We start from the raw sequence: 18,510 nt of genomic DNA on the forward strand, positions 1-18,510 counted from the left end.
TTGTCCGTACAAATTTAAATTCTTTAATTATGTAAATATTCAAACTCAACTCACTCATTTCACAGAAAAATTACAAGAAAGACACTTTCACTCATCAACAGTAAACAGAATATCACCTACTTAATTACCTTAAAAGTACAAACATTTATACCTATTAATAATATATTCACAACACACATACCTACAAACAAACACATACTGTCCATTATGTTTACAAAAGTCTCATTAGCTCTATATTGCTCACCCTGTTTTATCCCTGTTACTAACTGTTAAATGGTCTGTAAGTCGGTCGGTCACTCACCTTCTCTTTTAGCTGCGCCATTAGCAGCGCGTAAAATTCGCCTTCAGCACGATTACCTTTTACCTTCTACTTTTTATTTTTACACCAACACCTTCACAATCTCCGCGCAAACACTGCGTTCTGCCTATGTAAATACAACGCCTATCCCGCCTTTTGCGTCGCTCAGCATACAACGCGCGGCGCTTCCAAAAATTTAGCAATTTTAAACTAATTCCGTTTCCATTTCCGTCACAACCGGCATAGCCTCCACGATGGTCGTGGTTGCCACCGTTACCGAATCTCACGGAATATATGTCGTCGTCAGCGATGCAGCATCCGCACTCGATACACAGCAAACCAATGCCGAAGCGGCGCGTTTTGGTCAAATCGCAGACACTTGCTCCAGTTCGGCTGATGAGCGGCCTGAATTCATCATCACCACATTTTTCGCCGCATAATCGGTTACGAAACGATCGCTATTGCGTGGATGTATATTGCCGACTTCTTGTCGACAACACCATGGATTTCTTGTGGTGAGTATGCGTTTGAAAGCATCACGAAATTCCTTATTGAAGATGGAGTAAATTATGGGATTGAAGGCCGAGTTGGAGTACCCAAGCCATGAGAGTATTTTGAATGTTTGGCCGCCGATGCAAGTTTTACAGAAGGCAGCCACTATGTTGACACAAAAGAACGGCACCCAACAGATTAGGAAGACACCCATGATGACACCAACCGTGACGGCGGCCTTGTGATCGGACACATGGTAGGGCGAACTGTGGTGCAGATTGCGCACTTTGAACTTTTTCGGTTGATTTTTATTGCGTCGTATACTCTTGTAGCGTTGCTTTTCGGCCACCTCACCTGGACGTGTGACCGCCTTAATGGACTTTACGTGCTTCTGAGCATAGCAGTAGAGTCTGGAATGAGATGGAAATGAGAGAAAATGCAATGGTTAAAAAATGGTGGTTACAACGTGTGCAGAGTTTTAGAAAAAATTTCAAATTATTATTTTTTCACTGAAATACACTGAAATAACGCAAATGAATCAACTAGAAAGTTACAGACATCGATAGACGAAGTTGTCGCATGGACTAAAAACTGGAGAATCAAAATAAATGAAAGCAAGTCTGTTGACGTAGACTTTACAAACAAGAAAATAGCTTATAACCCAGTGAAAATATCATCTGGTACTGTTTCGTATAGTACTACAACAAAATACTTGGGTATGACTTTGGATGCAAAGCTCAAATGGAAAGAGCATGTCAAAATGAAAGCAACTGAAAGCAACTTAAAAATTTAAAAAATGAAATGGTTAATTGGCATAAAGTCTACATTGTCAATACAGAACAAATTATTAATATACATCCAAGTAGTTAGGCCGTTATGGACATACGGCATTCAATTATGGGGATGTACCACTAAATCAAACATTGAAGCTGTACAACGCCTGCAGAATAAGATTCTCAGAGACATGGTCAACGCACCTTGGTATGTGCGAAATCACGACATGCACAAAAAAAGTCGCTGATATAATCCCAATTCTTGCAAATAAGCATAATAAGCATGAAACCAGGCTGAAAGCGCACACAAACCCGGAGGCCACAGAGCTTACCAAAACAGTCTGCACAAGAAGACTTCGACGAACTAATCCACGAGATTTAGTCACCAACACTGTATAATTACTTGTAAAATATTTATAATTGCTTTTAAATTTCAATGTTAAGGATAGAAAAATTTTACTTATTAGCTTAAGCTAGGCGTAATACCATGAAATGTATACACCATAATGAATGTATACACAGAAAAGACTGGCGTGCTTTGTTAAACTCGGCCAAAATCGCGTAAGCGGTTATAGCGCCAATTAAGAGAGAAGAAGAGAGTATACACATTTTATAACGTTTCAATAAAAAAAGAAAAAAAAAAACTGAAATACAACAAATATTAAAATTTGTATTTTATAATTAATCTTCAGCAGTCATTGAAGATGGTATTCTAACAAATAAAGACAAAGTAAATGCAGACTTCAATGAAAATACTGAATTTCACCTACACATCAGACGTTTTTTCGAAAGAAGGAACATTTCGAAGGATCCTTCGCTCTCCCCATGATCTATAAGTATACTTACATATGCAGTCACTCACACTTTTTTCCATACAGATACGAAAGTGTTCTATATATATTTCATAAAATTTCCATAGTGGCAAAACAGAGCAAAAAAAAAGCATACAGAGAATTCTCACCGCAGCTTAAATGATACAGTTAAAGCAGAGTAACTATATATTTCTCATTTTTGAGGTATTTAGTACTTTGCTGGATATCCTTTACTATCAATTACAGCTTGAAGGCTACGTAACATGGTGTCAACCACCTTTTTTTGTGTATTCTGGACTAATTCGGTTCCACTCAAGTAACGCCTTTATACAATCAGATTTGTTATGGATGCTATATTTTCTTATAGTTTATTTGTCTTGAAAACTAACAACAAATTTACACTAACGCTTTACAAAAGAAAACTCGTTAATAAAATTCGAGTGACTACCAGGTGTTTACCTATGAAGTGAGACTTTCAGTTATTAGTCCATAGATGTCGCTAGGAGTATTTTTAAACTTTCCCAAATGCCTGGTTTTTTTCGTCTGTCATCTGTCAACAATATTCAGTAAGGTTTTTACGTTTCATACAAAAATGCATTTTTGTCGCTCTTAAAAATGTCGAATTTCGTGCCTTCAAACTACGATTTGCGGACATCGTGAAACCACTTGTGAAATGCTGCTATCCCGATACAAAAGGAAGTCTTTTCTGCATCGAATCGTTATGGGTGATGAAAAATGGGTATATCTCTCCAATCACAAGCGTAAACGATCGTATGGTCCGCCCGGCCACAAGCCAAACCAAATCGCTTCGGCCGCAAGGTAATGTTGTGTGTTTTCTGGGAGGTATGATTTGGTACGAGCTATTAAAACCAGGTGAAACAGTTGACGGTGCACGCTACCAACGACAATTGGCCGATTTGAACAGCGCTATACACCGAAAACGCCCAGAATATGCCGATCGGCGTCACAAAGTACGGCCAAAGACGGCAAATTTTTTTGGCGCGGCATGCACAAATTGCCTGAGAGATGGGAAAAATGTACCGCTAGCGATGGCTATTATTTTGAAGATTAAATTTGTAACCATTTTTTGTTAATAAACGTTTGAAATTAGATGTGCTGCAGCTGAACTTAAGTCTACGACTGCCTGATTATTGCAACGTCTTTCAAGTTGAGTTATAAAGAAGGCTTAGTTGTAAATCACAAACTCGCCGGTTGCCACCCACCACCCATCACTATCTACTCTGAATTTGAATGAAGAGCTATTCTTAGTGAGCTGGCTAGGCGGTGGAAAATTAACCGTGCTCGAGGACGTAATACAGATACAACCTTAGAAATTACATTGCGATTGAGTTGGCTAGGAGATAAACTCATCTTAAATCAATCAATTCTGCTTAATAGGTGGACATCTCTTCATCCGAAGGCAAGCTCTGAATCAGGTCTGTATACATCGCGCAAGCCAACAATAGATGGACCAGGGAAACCACTTGCGAGATAACTAGACAGATTTTGCCTAGAAGAAATAAGCAAGAACTAGGTTCCTTATTTCTTTTATAATTTATCAAGGAATAAAAAAAAGGTTGCTCATCAATCTCAATTAGCCATCCCTTAGTCCAGTAGTTTGTATTATCACCGGGCACGGCCTAATGGGAACACATGGCAAACGTATGGGGTTTCCCTTAAATTATTTCTGTCGCAGATGTAGAAGCTTTGAACATTTCTCCAGCTATTATCCCGCTTTTGCGAGAACGCGATGTTGCTGTTTAAACACTTACTTCTTTGGGTGTCTGGAAGACTCAAATTCGGCAACCATCTACAGTATTTTAACGTTTATCCGAGTAACGAAGTGGTTTCACTTCATTGGGAATTGGGAGGCAACTTGAGCTCAAACTGGTAGTATCACAATGGGTCTCCAAGCTTAAGTGGGCTCACCCTACATCCTTATGGAGAGTGACAATCACCATAATCTAGCACACCTAACCAGTTTCTTAGAATGATCCAATTTTAGTCAAATATGCATGGTCTTGTTTGATTGCTTGTTGCTATTTGGAGGTAATTCCATAATACTTCTGCCATAGAAACTCTTGTTTCGATTTCCACAAGCCTCTCTTGAGCATAATTTTTCTCCATCATGAAAGTTCAATACAGGCAGAATCAGTTGGTATCAGTTCCTTGCTAAGTATAAGGTGGATATAGTTAGTTTAAGCTATCAGTTTAATTAAATAACTCAGCGTAGTTCCTTTGCTGCTAGCATTATGACCAGCGTTGTATACTTTCAAATCTGGATGGTTTCTCTATATTTGTACGATACGAGCAAGCCCGTGGAGTTCGCTGGAAATGTCGATATCGTTGTAAAGCTCATACAACCCATCGTCTGCGGCATTCATTGTCCCCAACGCGTAAATCACCGTACATTTTCCGCAAAACCCTCCTGTCGATAACTCCAGGAGTAACTTTATTATTTGCTTTCAAGCTCATGCTTCTGTGCCATACACTCTTACGGAAAGATGAGCGGCTTATGGAGCGTGAAGTCGAAGCTTTACTAAAGTAGTAAAAAAATAAACACCCGAAATCGGTTATGTTTTACAGTTTCACACAGTTGCTCCATTTTGTTTCTTTTTTGTGTGTATCCAGCGATTGGAAGTTTCATTTTATTACTAGTAGGATATCAGTGGTACACAGCAGAACTGTTTTTACTTTACCTTCAACTCAAACTATTGTATAAAGAGGGGGACCGAGCGAAGGTCTTTTTATCAAAAAAAGTTATATTTTCAAAGCCTGCACGTTGCCCGCACGTTTCAAAAGCTTCGATGAAAAATTTTTAGATAAAAAATATATGTATGTCAAGGAACGCTGGCTTTCCATTTTTTTAAAAAACACAGTGAGTTTCGGTACGTAGGCTTTGTGATTTCAAATTCGACTCCCCTTTCTGTTTCTCTACCTCGCACTGAACCACACTCGACGACTGCGCTACTGTAGTCGCGCTATAACGGTCCTTCTTAAAGCGGCAAAATGTAAATAACCAATATATAAAGGGTGGTTGAATTTCAAGGGCCGATGTTGAATGTGAACCACACCTAAACGTCAACGACACCGTTGGACTTCTTTCTTTGGGATTATTTGAAAGAAAAAGTGTACATCAATAAGCCAGCAACAATTCAAGAGCTAAATGATGAGATAATTTGGCACATTAACGGTATAGAAAAGGCTGAAGCCCACCGTCAACCAACTGATTGGACCTTATCAGTGTGGCTTCAGACCTGGAAAGTCTACCATCGACCAAATATTCACAATACGCCAAATCTTGGAAAAGACCCATGAAAGAAGAATCGACACGCACCATCTTTTCGTCGACTTCAAAGCTGCATTCGACAGTACGGAAAGGAGTTACCTGTATGCCGCGATGTCTGAATTTGGTATCCCCGCAAAACTAATACGGCTATGTAGGATGACGTTGCTCAACACCAGCAGCGCCGTCAGAATTGGGAAGGACCTCTCCGAGCCGTTTGATACCAAACGAGGTTTCAGACAGGGTGACTCGCTGTCGTGTGACTTCTTTAACTTGATGTTGGAGAGCATCGTACGAGCCGCAGAACTTAATCGCTCAGGCACAATTTTCTATAAGAGCGTACAATTGTTGGCGTATGCCGATGATATTGACATCATCGGCCTTAACAACCGCGCTGTTAGTTCTGCCTTCTCCAAACTGGATAAAGAGGCAAAGCGAATGGGTTTGGTGGTGAACGAGGACAAAACGAAGTACCTCCTGTCTTCAAACAAACAGTCGGCGCACTCGCGTATCGGCACCCACGTCACTGTAGACAGTTATAATTTCGAGGTTGTAAAAGACTTCGTCTATTTAGGAACCAGCATTAACACCGATAACAATGTCAGCCTTGAAATCCAACGTAGAATCTCTCTTGCCAACAAGTGCTACTTTGGACTAAGTAGGCAACTGAGCAGTAAAGTCCTCTCTCGTCGAACAAAACTAACACTCTACAAGACTCTCATCATGCCCGTCCTTACGTATGGCGCAGAAGCTTGGACGATGACAACATCCGATGAAGCGACGCTTGGAGTGTTTGAGAGAAAGATTCTGCGCAAGATTTTTGGACCTTTGCACGTTGGCAACGGCGAATATCGCAGACGATGGAACGATGAGCTGTATGAGCTTTACGACGACGTAGACATAGCACAGCGAATAAAGATCCAGCGGCTACGTTGGCTGGGTCATGTCGTCCGAATGGATACAAACGCTCCGGCACTGAAAGTATTCGATGCGGTACCAGCTGGTGGTAGTAGAGGAAGAGGAAGGCCTCCTCTGCGTTGGAAAGATCAGGTGGAGAAGGACTTGGCTTCACTTGGTGTGTCCAATTGGCGCCGGTTAGCACGAGAAAGAAACGACTGGCGCGCTTTGTTAAACTCGGCCAAAATCGCGTAAGCGGTTATCGCGCCAATTAAGAAGAAGAACGGTATAGAACCTCAATTATGACTCAGCGTCATCGAAAATTTGGACCATCGGATGGAGAGGTGCCGCCGAGGCCGCGATAGCCGTTTGGTCGATATTTTGTTCCATACGTAATTGAGCCATACCAATATTATCATAACAAAGAAAAATGATAATATTTTTCTAAAAAAATTGTATTTGATTCAAAATCAACACCGGCCCTTAAAACTTAACCACCCTTTACAATACATTCCTTTTGAATGAGATGAAGAAGTTTTTCTATATTACAATTTATTTTTTTACCTGCAAACTTAATGAAGAACAACCAGAAAACGATTGAGGGTAGTTGGAAGAAAATGATTTATAATCAGAAATAAACGTTTGATTAAAGGGCCTTAATTATTGCGAATATTTTTCATGAATAACTTTTTTTCTACTTTGGTAAGCATCAAAAGTACGCATCTTTTTAAAATTATTTACTCATTTTACCGGCGGCCGCCGTAGCCGAATGGGTTGGTGTGTGATTACCATTCGGAATTCACAGAGAGAACGTAGGTTCGAATCTCAGCGAAACACCAAAATTAAAAAAAAAACATTTTTCTAATAGCGGTCGCCCCTCGGCAGGCAATGGCAAACCATAACTCACAAAAAATATCTACTGTTCGGAGTCGGCTTGAAACTGTAGGTCCCTCCATTTGTGGAACAACATCAAGACGCACACCACAAATAGGAGGAGGAGCTCGGCCAAACACCTAACAGAAGTGTACGCGCCAATTATTTTTTTTTTTTTTTAAGATATTATGTTTTTGCTAATGCCAGAAATTTGATTGAAATTCGTATTAAAATTGAGTTCTGAACCACTGTGCGCTGTGAATATGATCCTATGCAGGTAACGGTAAATATGTAAGTGCAATGAAAAATATGGCATACTTAGCTTTTAGCGTTTTTAGCTTCACCAATTTTCACACTACTGATATCAATTTCTTTTATGATTAAATAATAAAGATATGATATGATATTGCTCTTCTTCAAAAAGAAAAAAACGAACATCTGGCAACTACAAAATGGATTTCATTATGACGTACATGCATTTGTATTCCAGCAAGCCATTGAGCAGCCAGAGCTCGTACACACAGGTAAGAGTGTTTGTAAGCGCCGGTACATGTTCGTAAATACTCTGCCCGCGTGGCTAGGAAATTACAAATTGCTGCAGGCGGAAAGAGGTCGAACGGGCGCGTTCATTCGTGTAACAGCTACACCTCTTACCTGCCAAATTCACGTTCTATACAACCTTTCGTTGGTCAAATTGGGCATGCTTCGAAGCAGAATTTGCAAGCTGCCTTTTTTGCCCATATCAGCCCGTTTCAGCCCATTTTTCCGATTTTTGTCCGTAGGGCAAAGAATAGTCGTTCGTTCAATCCGTGAAAAAATAGCACAAGCATAGAAGAAAGCCGAAAAGCTTTCATTGAAAACGTGTACATGTATGTGTGTATGTGTATAAGTAGTGCAGCAACAACCAAATTTGCAATCAAGCCTTGTTGCATTATGTTGCTGCAACGTGTGGCAACAATCCACTTTGCGTGGTTGGTATAGTTATGGCCTTAGCCAATTTGTAGCGAACCGTAGCAGTCAACAAAGATCAGTGTAGGAGGAATTTATGTACAACTCTACGTACATATTAGGGATGTCATGCGCTTATTGAATACTAAAAATCCCGGGACTAGTCGACTCAAAGCTTGGGATTGTTGAGAATAATTTTTTCATTAGAGGCAACTAGAGAAATTTTCATGCCCTACAAGTGCTTCTAAGTAGCATGTTCGCTTTTCTGCTTTATAAATAATATTAATAAATATTGGAATTATAAAAAACTAAGGTGGGTTTCATAAACATAAGACACCTATGGTACACAATTTTTAAACTACCATAAGCTCGCTTTTACTTTCCGGAGTAGCTTTTATTTGGCATCATCAAAACTTCAATCAATTGTTTCTGGTGCGACAGCTCACTCTATTTTGTAGAACCGTTATCTTTTTCCAAGAAGTTGTAGTTTTGCTAGTCTTTTCGGCATTTCATAATAATAAGACACTAGTCGAAAATAAGCTTCTGAAGAGATAGAAGGTGCTGATTGTTGGGATGACTTTATTTATAATTTTATTTAATTTAACCTAAAATGCTGAGGGGTTCAATATTATCACAAGAGAAGCGTGGAAAAATTTTGGCCAAGAAGGACTAAGGCTTTTCAGTCAAGTTAATTGCTGAAAAACAGGCAGGAGTCATTGTGTTATCCGGAATTTTTTACTGAGAATTACAATATTTTGAAGCCCGTTGGAAGAAAATTATCACTATCAAGTCGAGAACAGCGAGCAATCATAAGAAAAACTTCTAACTCGACTAAGCATTGCTCCAACTTGGCCGCTGTTGTTCAAAATAAGGTTTCAAAAGCAACAGTTGGGCACACATTACAGAGGTGAAACCATTTAAAATTATCAAAAATAAGAAGAGGACCGCATCGTTTGCCACAGCACAAGCTGGCGCGTCTTCAGTTTGCAGAAAAACATCTAGACACCAACTGGGGAACAGAAAGATATTTGGAATATTTTTCATGTTGCCCAATTTCATATTATTTTTTAAAGAGGTTATATTTTCGGATGGAAAAAATGGAACTTTGATGGACCCCATGGTTTTTTTTAATTATTGGAGAGATTTGCGCAAGAGCCAACTCTTATTTTCCAAGCGCAACTTCGGTGGTGGTTCTGTTACGGCTTGGGGTGTATTTACATCCAAGGCAACTCTTGATAAACAGTTTCCATCATCGGGCATGAATAGTGGGGACTACAAAAACGTTTTGGGAAATAGTCTCCTTCCTTTTATTCAGGGTAATCGGGAAGTGCCCTTCGTTTTTCAGTAAGACAACGCCTGAATCCACGTAAGCAGGGAAACAAGGCGGTATTTGACCGATTGTTCCATAAAAAAAAAAAAATGGACTGGTCGGCGTATTTTCCGGATATAAACCCAGTAGAAAACATTTGGGGTATATTAGTCAGAAGAGTTTACGCTAACAATCGCAAATTTGACAACGCCAACGAGCTTAAAATGGCAATTAAGGCAGAATATGCTTCTCTAGATGGAAATTTACTTAAAAAGTTAGCAGAATCGAAGAAAAAGTTATTTTTTGAGACTAAAGCAAATGGTGCTCCAGAGAATACTAAAATATTTTAGAAGGCAGAAAAAAGTGCGTGTAGCGTAGTTCACATAACAGAAGTGCAACTTTCAAGACAGCCAAAGAAAAAGGGAGAGACCCGATTGAGAATGAAAGAGAGAGAGAGAAATAGAGAGAAAGAATATATCTCTGAATAAATTCATAACATTTGCTGAGAATACAAATAGACAAAATTTACAAAAAACCGAGACGAGCCGACCGGTGTAGGTAAACGCCGGACACAGCAACGCGCTCTACTCCGAGCATTTATCACCCGCACAAACGCAGCAATTCCAGGACCGCAGCAACGGCACAATTTACCGCAAGGCAATACCAATATATCAGACGCTGGAATGGATAGCACTTTATAGTACGCACAAGCACTAGCCAGGAAACGGAAATAAGCGCCAAAAAGTAGGTACGAAAGAAAAAACGCCATAAAAATGGGACCAAAAAACGCCCGAAACAGTAGACACCAAGAAAATATAACGCCAAAAAGTAGGCACCAAAAATATATTTCCTATAAGTTTGCACCAACAAACAAGCGCCGAAAAGTAGGCAGTGTTTTTTCTCACCAGAAATTAGCAACCACATGGAAAAACTCAGGAAAAATAGCCCAAGATATATATCAGGTATATCTCTCTCTCCTTTCCCTCTACGTTATATGTTTTTTCTTTCTCGCGGAACGAAAATGCCCAAAACGTTGCATGGCCTTGAAATTTTACTCTCCATTCTCGCTCGTCCATCGACGCTTAAGAAATAATCCATCACTTAAAAAATAATTCAAAAAAAGTATACTTTTGTTAAACGATCACTTTAATTGAACAGCGTCTTATCATTTTGAAACGCCTGGAGATACGTTTTTGCTAAAAATTTCTTTTATGTTTTAAAAAGAGTTCTAAGTTCTGTAATGAAACAGATAACTTTTGCTAGTTTAATTTGAAGTGTAAAATTTTTATTTTCCTCTGAAATCTATAAATTTAAATACTTTGAAAAATTAAGGGTGTCTTATAATTATGAAACGCACCTTATATATAATTTTTTTTTATATAAAAATGCTTCATATGCATGAAATATTTTTGCAAAATTTTTTTAACAAAATGAAAAACCTCTTCATTTTCTGCACAGTCCCGGGCATTTTGGGATTAAAAAATAAAATCCCGAAAATCACGAAAGTACCGAAGCCCCAAAATAGAGTCCACAAGGATAAAATTTGTTTAACAAATCTTAAAATTTCTTAATTTCAGCACAATCCCGGGCATTTCGGAATTAAAAAATATCTAAAATCTCGAAAATCACAAAAGCCCCAAGCGCCGAAATAGAGTCCATAGGTATTAAATATGAAAATCTGTTAATTTCAGCACGGTTCCCGCATTTCGGGATAACAAAATGAATTACCGAAAATCACGAAAGTCCCGAAGCCCCGAAATAGAGTCCATAGGCATTAAATATTTTTAATAAAATTTGTTTAACAAATCTAAACGCCTTTTAATTTCAGCACCGTCCCGGTATTTTGGGATTACAAGAAAAGTTCCGCCATCCCGAAAATTAACATACTTACTAAACACACCTACATACACACACCCATGCAGTGATTGCTATACCGACACTCGCACACCAACGCACGCGCATCCGTTTGCTATATTTACTCATAAAATACGTGCCCAAGCAAACGATGGCGCGCTATTTTCAAAATAGTAGGCAGCTGCAGCAAGAGCAGTGGTAATGACCAGAATAGTTGCACAGTTCTAGCGTGGAATAACTTTATGCTCATTGGTGTGCGAATTAAAAATTAAATAAGTAATGCCTTTTTGCGCTGCATCCTTGTGACTTAGAAACTTTTATGGAAAAATGTAGTTGAAGTAGTCTCAAGTGGAAATTGAAATATACTGGCGGTGATTAGGAGAAAATGAAATTTCACAAAGAAACAAATGGGTGTGTGCACATTTTGAAGGATAAATGCATAACCTAAGCAACTTTAATGGTTTTCTACTTGCATTTAAATTCATGCGGTGCGAATTTTTAGCCAGTTAAAAGTAAATAAAGAAAAAAAAATTGAATAAAATTTTATGAGGTACTAAATAGATAATTTAAAAACGAATATGAATATAAAGATATGTGTGCTTATTTAGATTATTCGTGGAAAATGCGTAGAGCTGCTTTAAAAATGACCTTTAATGAGTCATTCAAATGTGCAAACTGCGTCCATTCGCATAGTCTTGGATAATAACATAGAGGATCGGCTAATTGTTTCTAAATTTACAGCAAACAAAAGTATTCTTTTGCATTCCTTTGCATTGATATACTCATCAAGGTGTAAAAAAGGTATTTTTGAAAAAAAAAAAAAAATAATTTTATTGCGTATTCCGCGAATAATACTTTACTCGGCAAGGTTCTTCATTAAGGCGATAAAAGCCCATAGAAATGGGCGTGAATATTTTACGATTAAAGTTTACAAAATAAATATTTTATTGTTGATTCCAGCAGATTATTTCTGACTTAACAACATTAAATCTGCAACTTTTTTTTATTTAATCGCAGGATCTCCTAGAAATGCGCGTGACAAATTTAGGACTACAGCTAACAAAATGTATCCTTTTTTGCGGCTTTTCGTGGAATATATTTTCACTAGCAATGTTTGTTCCGCAACTTTTCTTCTTCTTCTTAACGTCACACTCCTTGGTGAACCATTGCTTCCTTCACAGCTTCTTGCCATCGAGCTGGATTTACAGCCACTTCCCTTCAACATTGCACGCGCATTTTCCTAAGATCAGCTTCCATATCTTCTTGCCACCTTTTCCTCGGGCATTCCCTTTTTCTTTCTCCAATTGGGCGAAGATCTAATGCCTTTCTCGTTAATCGCTCCCTTGGCATTCTAGCCACATGTCCTAACCATCTAAGTCGTTGAGACTTAATCTTTTATTTTTGGTAAACAAGAAAGGCTCAGATATGAGTGGCGTGAATACACTAAAACTGTACAATGGAAGCCAAATGGTGTTTAATATTGGGTAGTCGAAAAAATCTTTTCGTATTTCTAATCAAACTTCAACTCATTTTTTTTTATATTCATAATGAACTTTATTAAACCAAATATGTACCATTTTGGTCGACCACCTTTTGCCATTTTTCTTCTAGAGACATTATTCCATCAGTGTAAAACTCTTGTGGTTTCCCGGCGAAAAACTGTGACAAGTAGTTTTCACAGGCTTCTCTTGAAGCCAACTTTACTCCATTAAGGGAGTTCTGCATTGACCGAAACAAATGGTAGTCCGATGGTGCAAGGTCAGGGCTATATGGTGGATGCATCAAAACTTCCCAGCCAAGCTCTCCCAGTTTTTGCCGAGTCATCAAAGATGTGTGTGGCCTAGCGTTGTTCTGATGGAAGACGACGCCCTTTCTGCTGATCAGTTCTGTCCGTTTTTTTTTTCGATTGCTTGCTTCAATCTCATCAGTTGTAGACAGTAAAGTGTAGAATCAATCGTTGGAGCAGGCTGGAGCAGCTCATAGTGGATGATTCCTTTCCAATCCCACCAAACACACAGCATAACCTTTCGAGGCGTCAATCCTGGCATTGCGACCATTTGTTGAGCTTCACCACCCTGAGCTTGGCTTGCGTGGCATTCTTCCCTTTTTTATACAAAAATTTCAAAATATAGTGAATTTCTTCATTATTTTCACTCATTTTTGAACAGCTATAACTTTTTTTCAACTTCTCCGAATTTAATTTTTTTTGGTTAAATGAAGCTTAAAATGTCACCTTTCTAACACCATATGATATGACACAATGTGATTGGTAGCACTGTAGATAGATGACTCCAACGACATCTATTGACAAAATACGAAACGACTTTTTCGACTACCCACAGTTAAACGGTGTGAAAATACTGGCTATAATTAATGAAAGAATAACCTCTTGAACCGAAAGAAGCAGTCTTTTAAACGAGTATCAAGCCGGCTTCAGAAAGATTTACTTCACAGGCGACAATATATTCAATTTGACCGCTATTGTTCATTCATTTTAAACTCGAAGAGCAGAAGGAAGTTTACGCGTATGTTGTCGACTTTAAAGCGGCGTTCGATAGAGAATGAAGAAACTAGTGAAGGTCTTAGAGTTCTAATTATCGACTTACACAGAGAGAATATAAGAAAAAAGTACGGAAAGCCAAATTTGAATCCAATTGAAATTTCTGCAGTCCTTCATCTAGACCGCTCAGTAAGGGTGGATTCCATTCGAAAGCCTGATGGTTCATACACCATTTCCAAATCGGAAACGTTTAATGCTCTACTTTAAACCAATTTTTCGGGTAGTAGAACTCTCTCTGAAGTAGAGAATGGCATGAACAATAACGGTAGCAACGGTGAAACCTCTAGGTACAGCTGGTATATTGCTAGTCAGATAGTGACAAAAGAATCGATAAGGTTTTCCTTGTCTTCCTTTGAGAAATTTAAGTCCCCTGGCCCAGACGAAATATATCCAGCAATGCTTAAAAAAGGAGGAGACAGGCTGATTGAGGCCCTAAAAAAGGATCTTCACAGCCTGTCTTGCACTTGTTTATACACCATCCTAATGGCGACGCGTAAGAGTAGTATTTATTCCGATACCAGGATAATACGACTATTCCCTAGCAAAAAGTTCGATATCGTTCGTGTTGAAAAGTATAGAACGAGTGGTGGAGAAACATATTCGAGTGGGGGTATTGCCGAGAAGTCCACTTAGTAGAAATCAACACGCTTATAGAGTGAAAAATCATGTGAATCAGCCTTGCACTATCTTGTTAGCAACATTGAAGCCGGGCTGGAAGCTGACGAATACATAATGGGCGTGTTCGTGGACATTGAGCGGGCTTTTGATAATGCCACTTTCGGCTCGATATGTTCTTCTGCCGAACGACACGGAGTTAATCAAGCCATTATAAAATGGATATATTTCATGCTCTCTGAGAGGCTGTTAACCGCTGGTGAGAACAGTGACGAACTAATCACCGTCAGGGCCAAGCAAGGATGTCCCCACGGGCGTCTCCTTTCTCCGCTGCAGTAGTGTTTGGTCTTAGACTCTCTACTAGCGGAGATGCAGGAACTCGGTTTTCATGTCCAAGCACATGCGGACGATGTCTAAGCGCTAACATCGGATAAATCCCTAAGGAGGCTTTGCACGAAAGTGCAGAGGATTCTTGACAAAATCGATGACTGGTGCAGTGGACAAGGTTTTTTCGTTAATCCGAACAAAACAACCATAGTATTATTCACGAGAAAACGGAAATTGGATGGACTCAGTCTTCCAACACTGAAAAGTGTGACACTTGGTCCTTCCCATGAAAAGTTAAATATCTAGGAGTAATTTTGGATAAGAAGCTGACTTGGGAAACACACTGAAGGTGAATCGCGCATTAAGGATTTTTCAGCAATGCCTCAGATCTTTTGGTAAAACCTGGGGTCTGAAACCTGCTGTGGTCCTATGGATATACACAGTACTTATAAGACCAATCACCACTTACGCTTCTGTGGTCTGGTGGCGACGGAGCGTGGTTAAGTCCACACTCCAGGAACTATACAGACTGCAAAGAAGTATATGTTTATGCATCACAGGTGCCATGAGTACAACATCTGGTGATGCTCTAAATGCTATGCTTGATTTGCTCGCCTTGGAACAACAGGAAGCAATAAAAGCAATGTGTAGACTCTATAGATATGGTTTCTGGTATGAAGACCGAACTTCGGGACACAAAGAAATCTTTAAGTTGCTATCTGAGCAGTCTCCACTGTTTTTGGCACCTGATACCCACAGTTTCATTTGGAAGGAAACTTGATGCCAGTTTTCCGTTCCGTGAGCAATGGAGCAATCCAGAAGGCATGCAGAGAGGTTTGACGAATATTTCCTTTACCGATGGGTCCAAGAATGAAGTAGGGTCTACTTAAACGATAGTAATAAGTATCACTATGCTATGGGGGAAATGGCAACTGTTTTCCAAACGGAAGATTTTGCCATCCTGAAAGTAGCCGAATGGATAATCGAGAGGAGATGGAGCGGAAAACAGTTTGGAGTTCTCAGTGAGAGTCAGGCTGCACTGAAGGCCCTTGAGAACGCGAAGTAGACCTCAAAGATTGTTCAAGAATGTAAGAAGAAGCTTCTATCTACTCTCTTTCCAGAGCTCTGAATACAATGGGCTTTTTAGCCTGAGTGCTTTAGGAGCCACCAAATATCCTTGTTTATTACATTTTTGTATCCCAAATTTGTATTTAACGACCCTTTGATTATTGAAAAATCATAGTTGCATTTACATCATAAAAAGCAATGAAGTGATATCAGCAGTAAAAGCATCATTTTGTTTAACATAATATAAAATTTCCATAGCTACATTTTTCCTGGCACACCCAGAAGTTATTATATTTTTCATATCAAATTCAAAATCTAATTGCGCTTTCATTGTATCTATTTCAATAAACTGCCTCTAATGGCAATAAATCTTTCCTAAATTTCATTTCCATATTTACACTGTTATTTCAGTTTTCACCACACACCCACATACGCGTCAGTCTATAAAATTAATTTTGAATAAAAAAAACAACTCTTAAGCCTCAAGTGATATGCAGCGCTAAACAAAATCCTATTCATTTAAAAATTTTCGCAAATAAACAGAATCATGCAAATGCAGTTTGAATGAAATTCAGCCAAAACGCCGAAAAAAATTTATATTTTTATTTTCGTATCTCAAATGGTAATGAAAAAAATTCTCAAAGGAATACTTTCAAACTTTTTCCATAAAAAAGCCACATTTGGAAACCGCAATGATGGAAACAAAGTTGGAAACCAACAAACTATTCGAGTAGTGGGACTCGCCTACAGGAGTGGGGCAAATAAATAGTAGGGAGGCTAGCAGTGAAAAATAAAAGCAAATGGAGCGAAATTTGTATACCAGCGCACAGTTCAGCGAAATTCAGTTTGGACTGGCTGTTAATTTTTGGAATCAAGCAAACTCGAAGAAACCAAGCTTAACAAAGCATCACAAGAATTGAGTGGTAAAATTAATTTTATTAAAAATGAATATATTTCCAGCTTAAGACCTGATAAAAAATATGTGACTGCTACTTTGGAAGTGTCTAAATATTTGAAAGGACTGTCATATGGCACCAATCAAAAAAGATAATAATACACGGGCAACGGAGAAGGGCAAGGCAACAGCTATTGCAAATCACTTAACAAAAACTTTCCAACACAACGAAAATCAATGTGACAATTTGTACACTCTTACTGTGGACGAAGACACCACTATTTCATTCATTACTATAATAGAACTCAAAAGAGAAATAAAGCAACTAGGAAATAAAATGCGCCTCTATTCGATTTAATTACAGCTGTGGTGTTAAAAAATACCCCATATAATTTTGGTTAAATTAGTAAAGTTGTTTACTCATTCAATTCATCTTCACTTTGCTCGAACCCTGTGGAAAGTTGCAGAAATGATAATGATTCCAAAACTGGGAAAAGACCTACATCTTGTTTCCTTATATCGGCCAATCTCTTTACTTGCTCAAATTGGTTGGCTATTTGAAAAGTCTATCCTCAATAGATTGACGCCAATTATCATCGCCTCTAAAAATTCTTTACCTGCGCATCAATTTGGCTTTCGCTGTAAGTACCCAACGCACAATCAAGCGCACAGAATCATAGCTGAAATAGAAAACTCTTTTGAACTAAATAACGTGTCTACAGTAATATTCTTGGACATCGCATAAGCTTTCGACAAAGCTTGGCATGCCTGTTTAAATAATAAACTAAATAACTGCCTTCCAAATGATTTTTGCGCCCTCCTAAAGTCGTATCTGAGCTAACGTTACTTTCGCGTTAAACAATTAAACGAATACTCTAACCTTGAAGCAGTAAATATTGATGCGCCATAAGGAAGCATTCTTGGTCTGCTCTAATACCTTTTAAATACAAGAAATTTGCCGATGCTCCCGAACTGTTTGATTGCCACTTTTGGCGACGACACTGCCATTCTAGTAATTGGAAAAAGTGCTGAAGAAGCTGCAGCCAAACTTCAAGTTTCAATAAACGCTATTGAAGAATGGGCGAAGACTTGGCGCAAAAAATTGAGCAATGCCAAGTCAGTTCATGTAAACTTCACCAACACAAAAGTGAATCAGTGAATTTAACATTAACATTAAATCTGATAACATAATAAACGTTCCGCAAATCAAAACAAGAAAGACCACCATAAGCGAAATTAAAAGTCAAATATGACAGCTAACGATAAAAAGCTCCAGGATATGATCTAATAAATGGAAAAATTTTAAAAGAGTTACCTGAAATAGCATTGCAGTTCATAAGAAATATATTTAATTACATGTTAGAGACTAAATTCTTCTCACGATTATGGAAAATTGCGCAGATTACCGCCATACCCAAACCAGGAAAATATGCCCCCAAAACTGCTTCATCGACCCATAAGCTTATTGCCAATACTTTCAAAAGTGTTTGAAAAAATATTGTT

General features: G+C 38.6%; 1 protein-coding gene across 1 annotated transcript in view; it reads right to left on the reverse strand.

The window, feature by feature from the left end:
* Window positions 1-662: 662 nt before the first annotated feature.
* Window positions 663-18,510, reverse strand: part of LOC129238241 (dopamine receptor 1) — a 170,094-nt gene continuing 152,246 nt past the window's right edge. Inside the window, exon 6 of the mRNA XM_054873285.1 lies at window positions 663-1,200. Within this exon, the coding sequence (XP_054729260.1) occupies window positions 663-1,200 (538 nt within the window). The remainder of the gene's footprint in view (window positions 1,201-18,510) is intronic.

This window comes from Anastrepha obliqua, chromosome 1, assembly GCF_027943255.1.
Source record: "Anastrepha obliqua isolate idAnaObli1 chromosome 1, idAnaObli1_1.0, whole genome shotgun sequence".
Taxonomy (NCBI): domain Eukaryota; kingdom Metazoa; phylum Arthropoda; class Insecta; order Diptera; family Tephritidae; genus Anastrepha; species Anastrepha obliqua.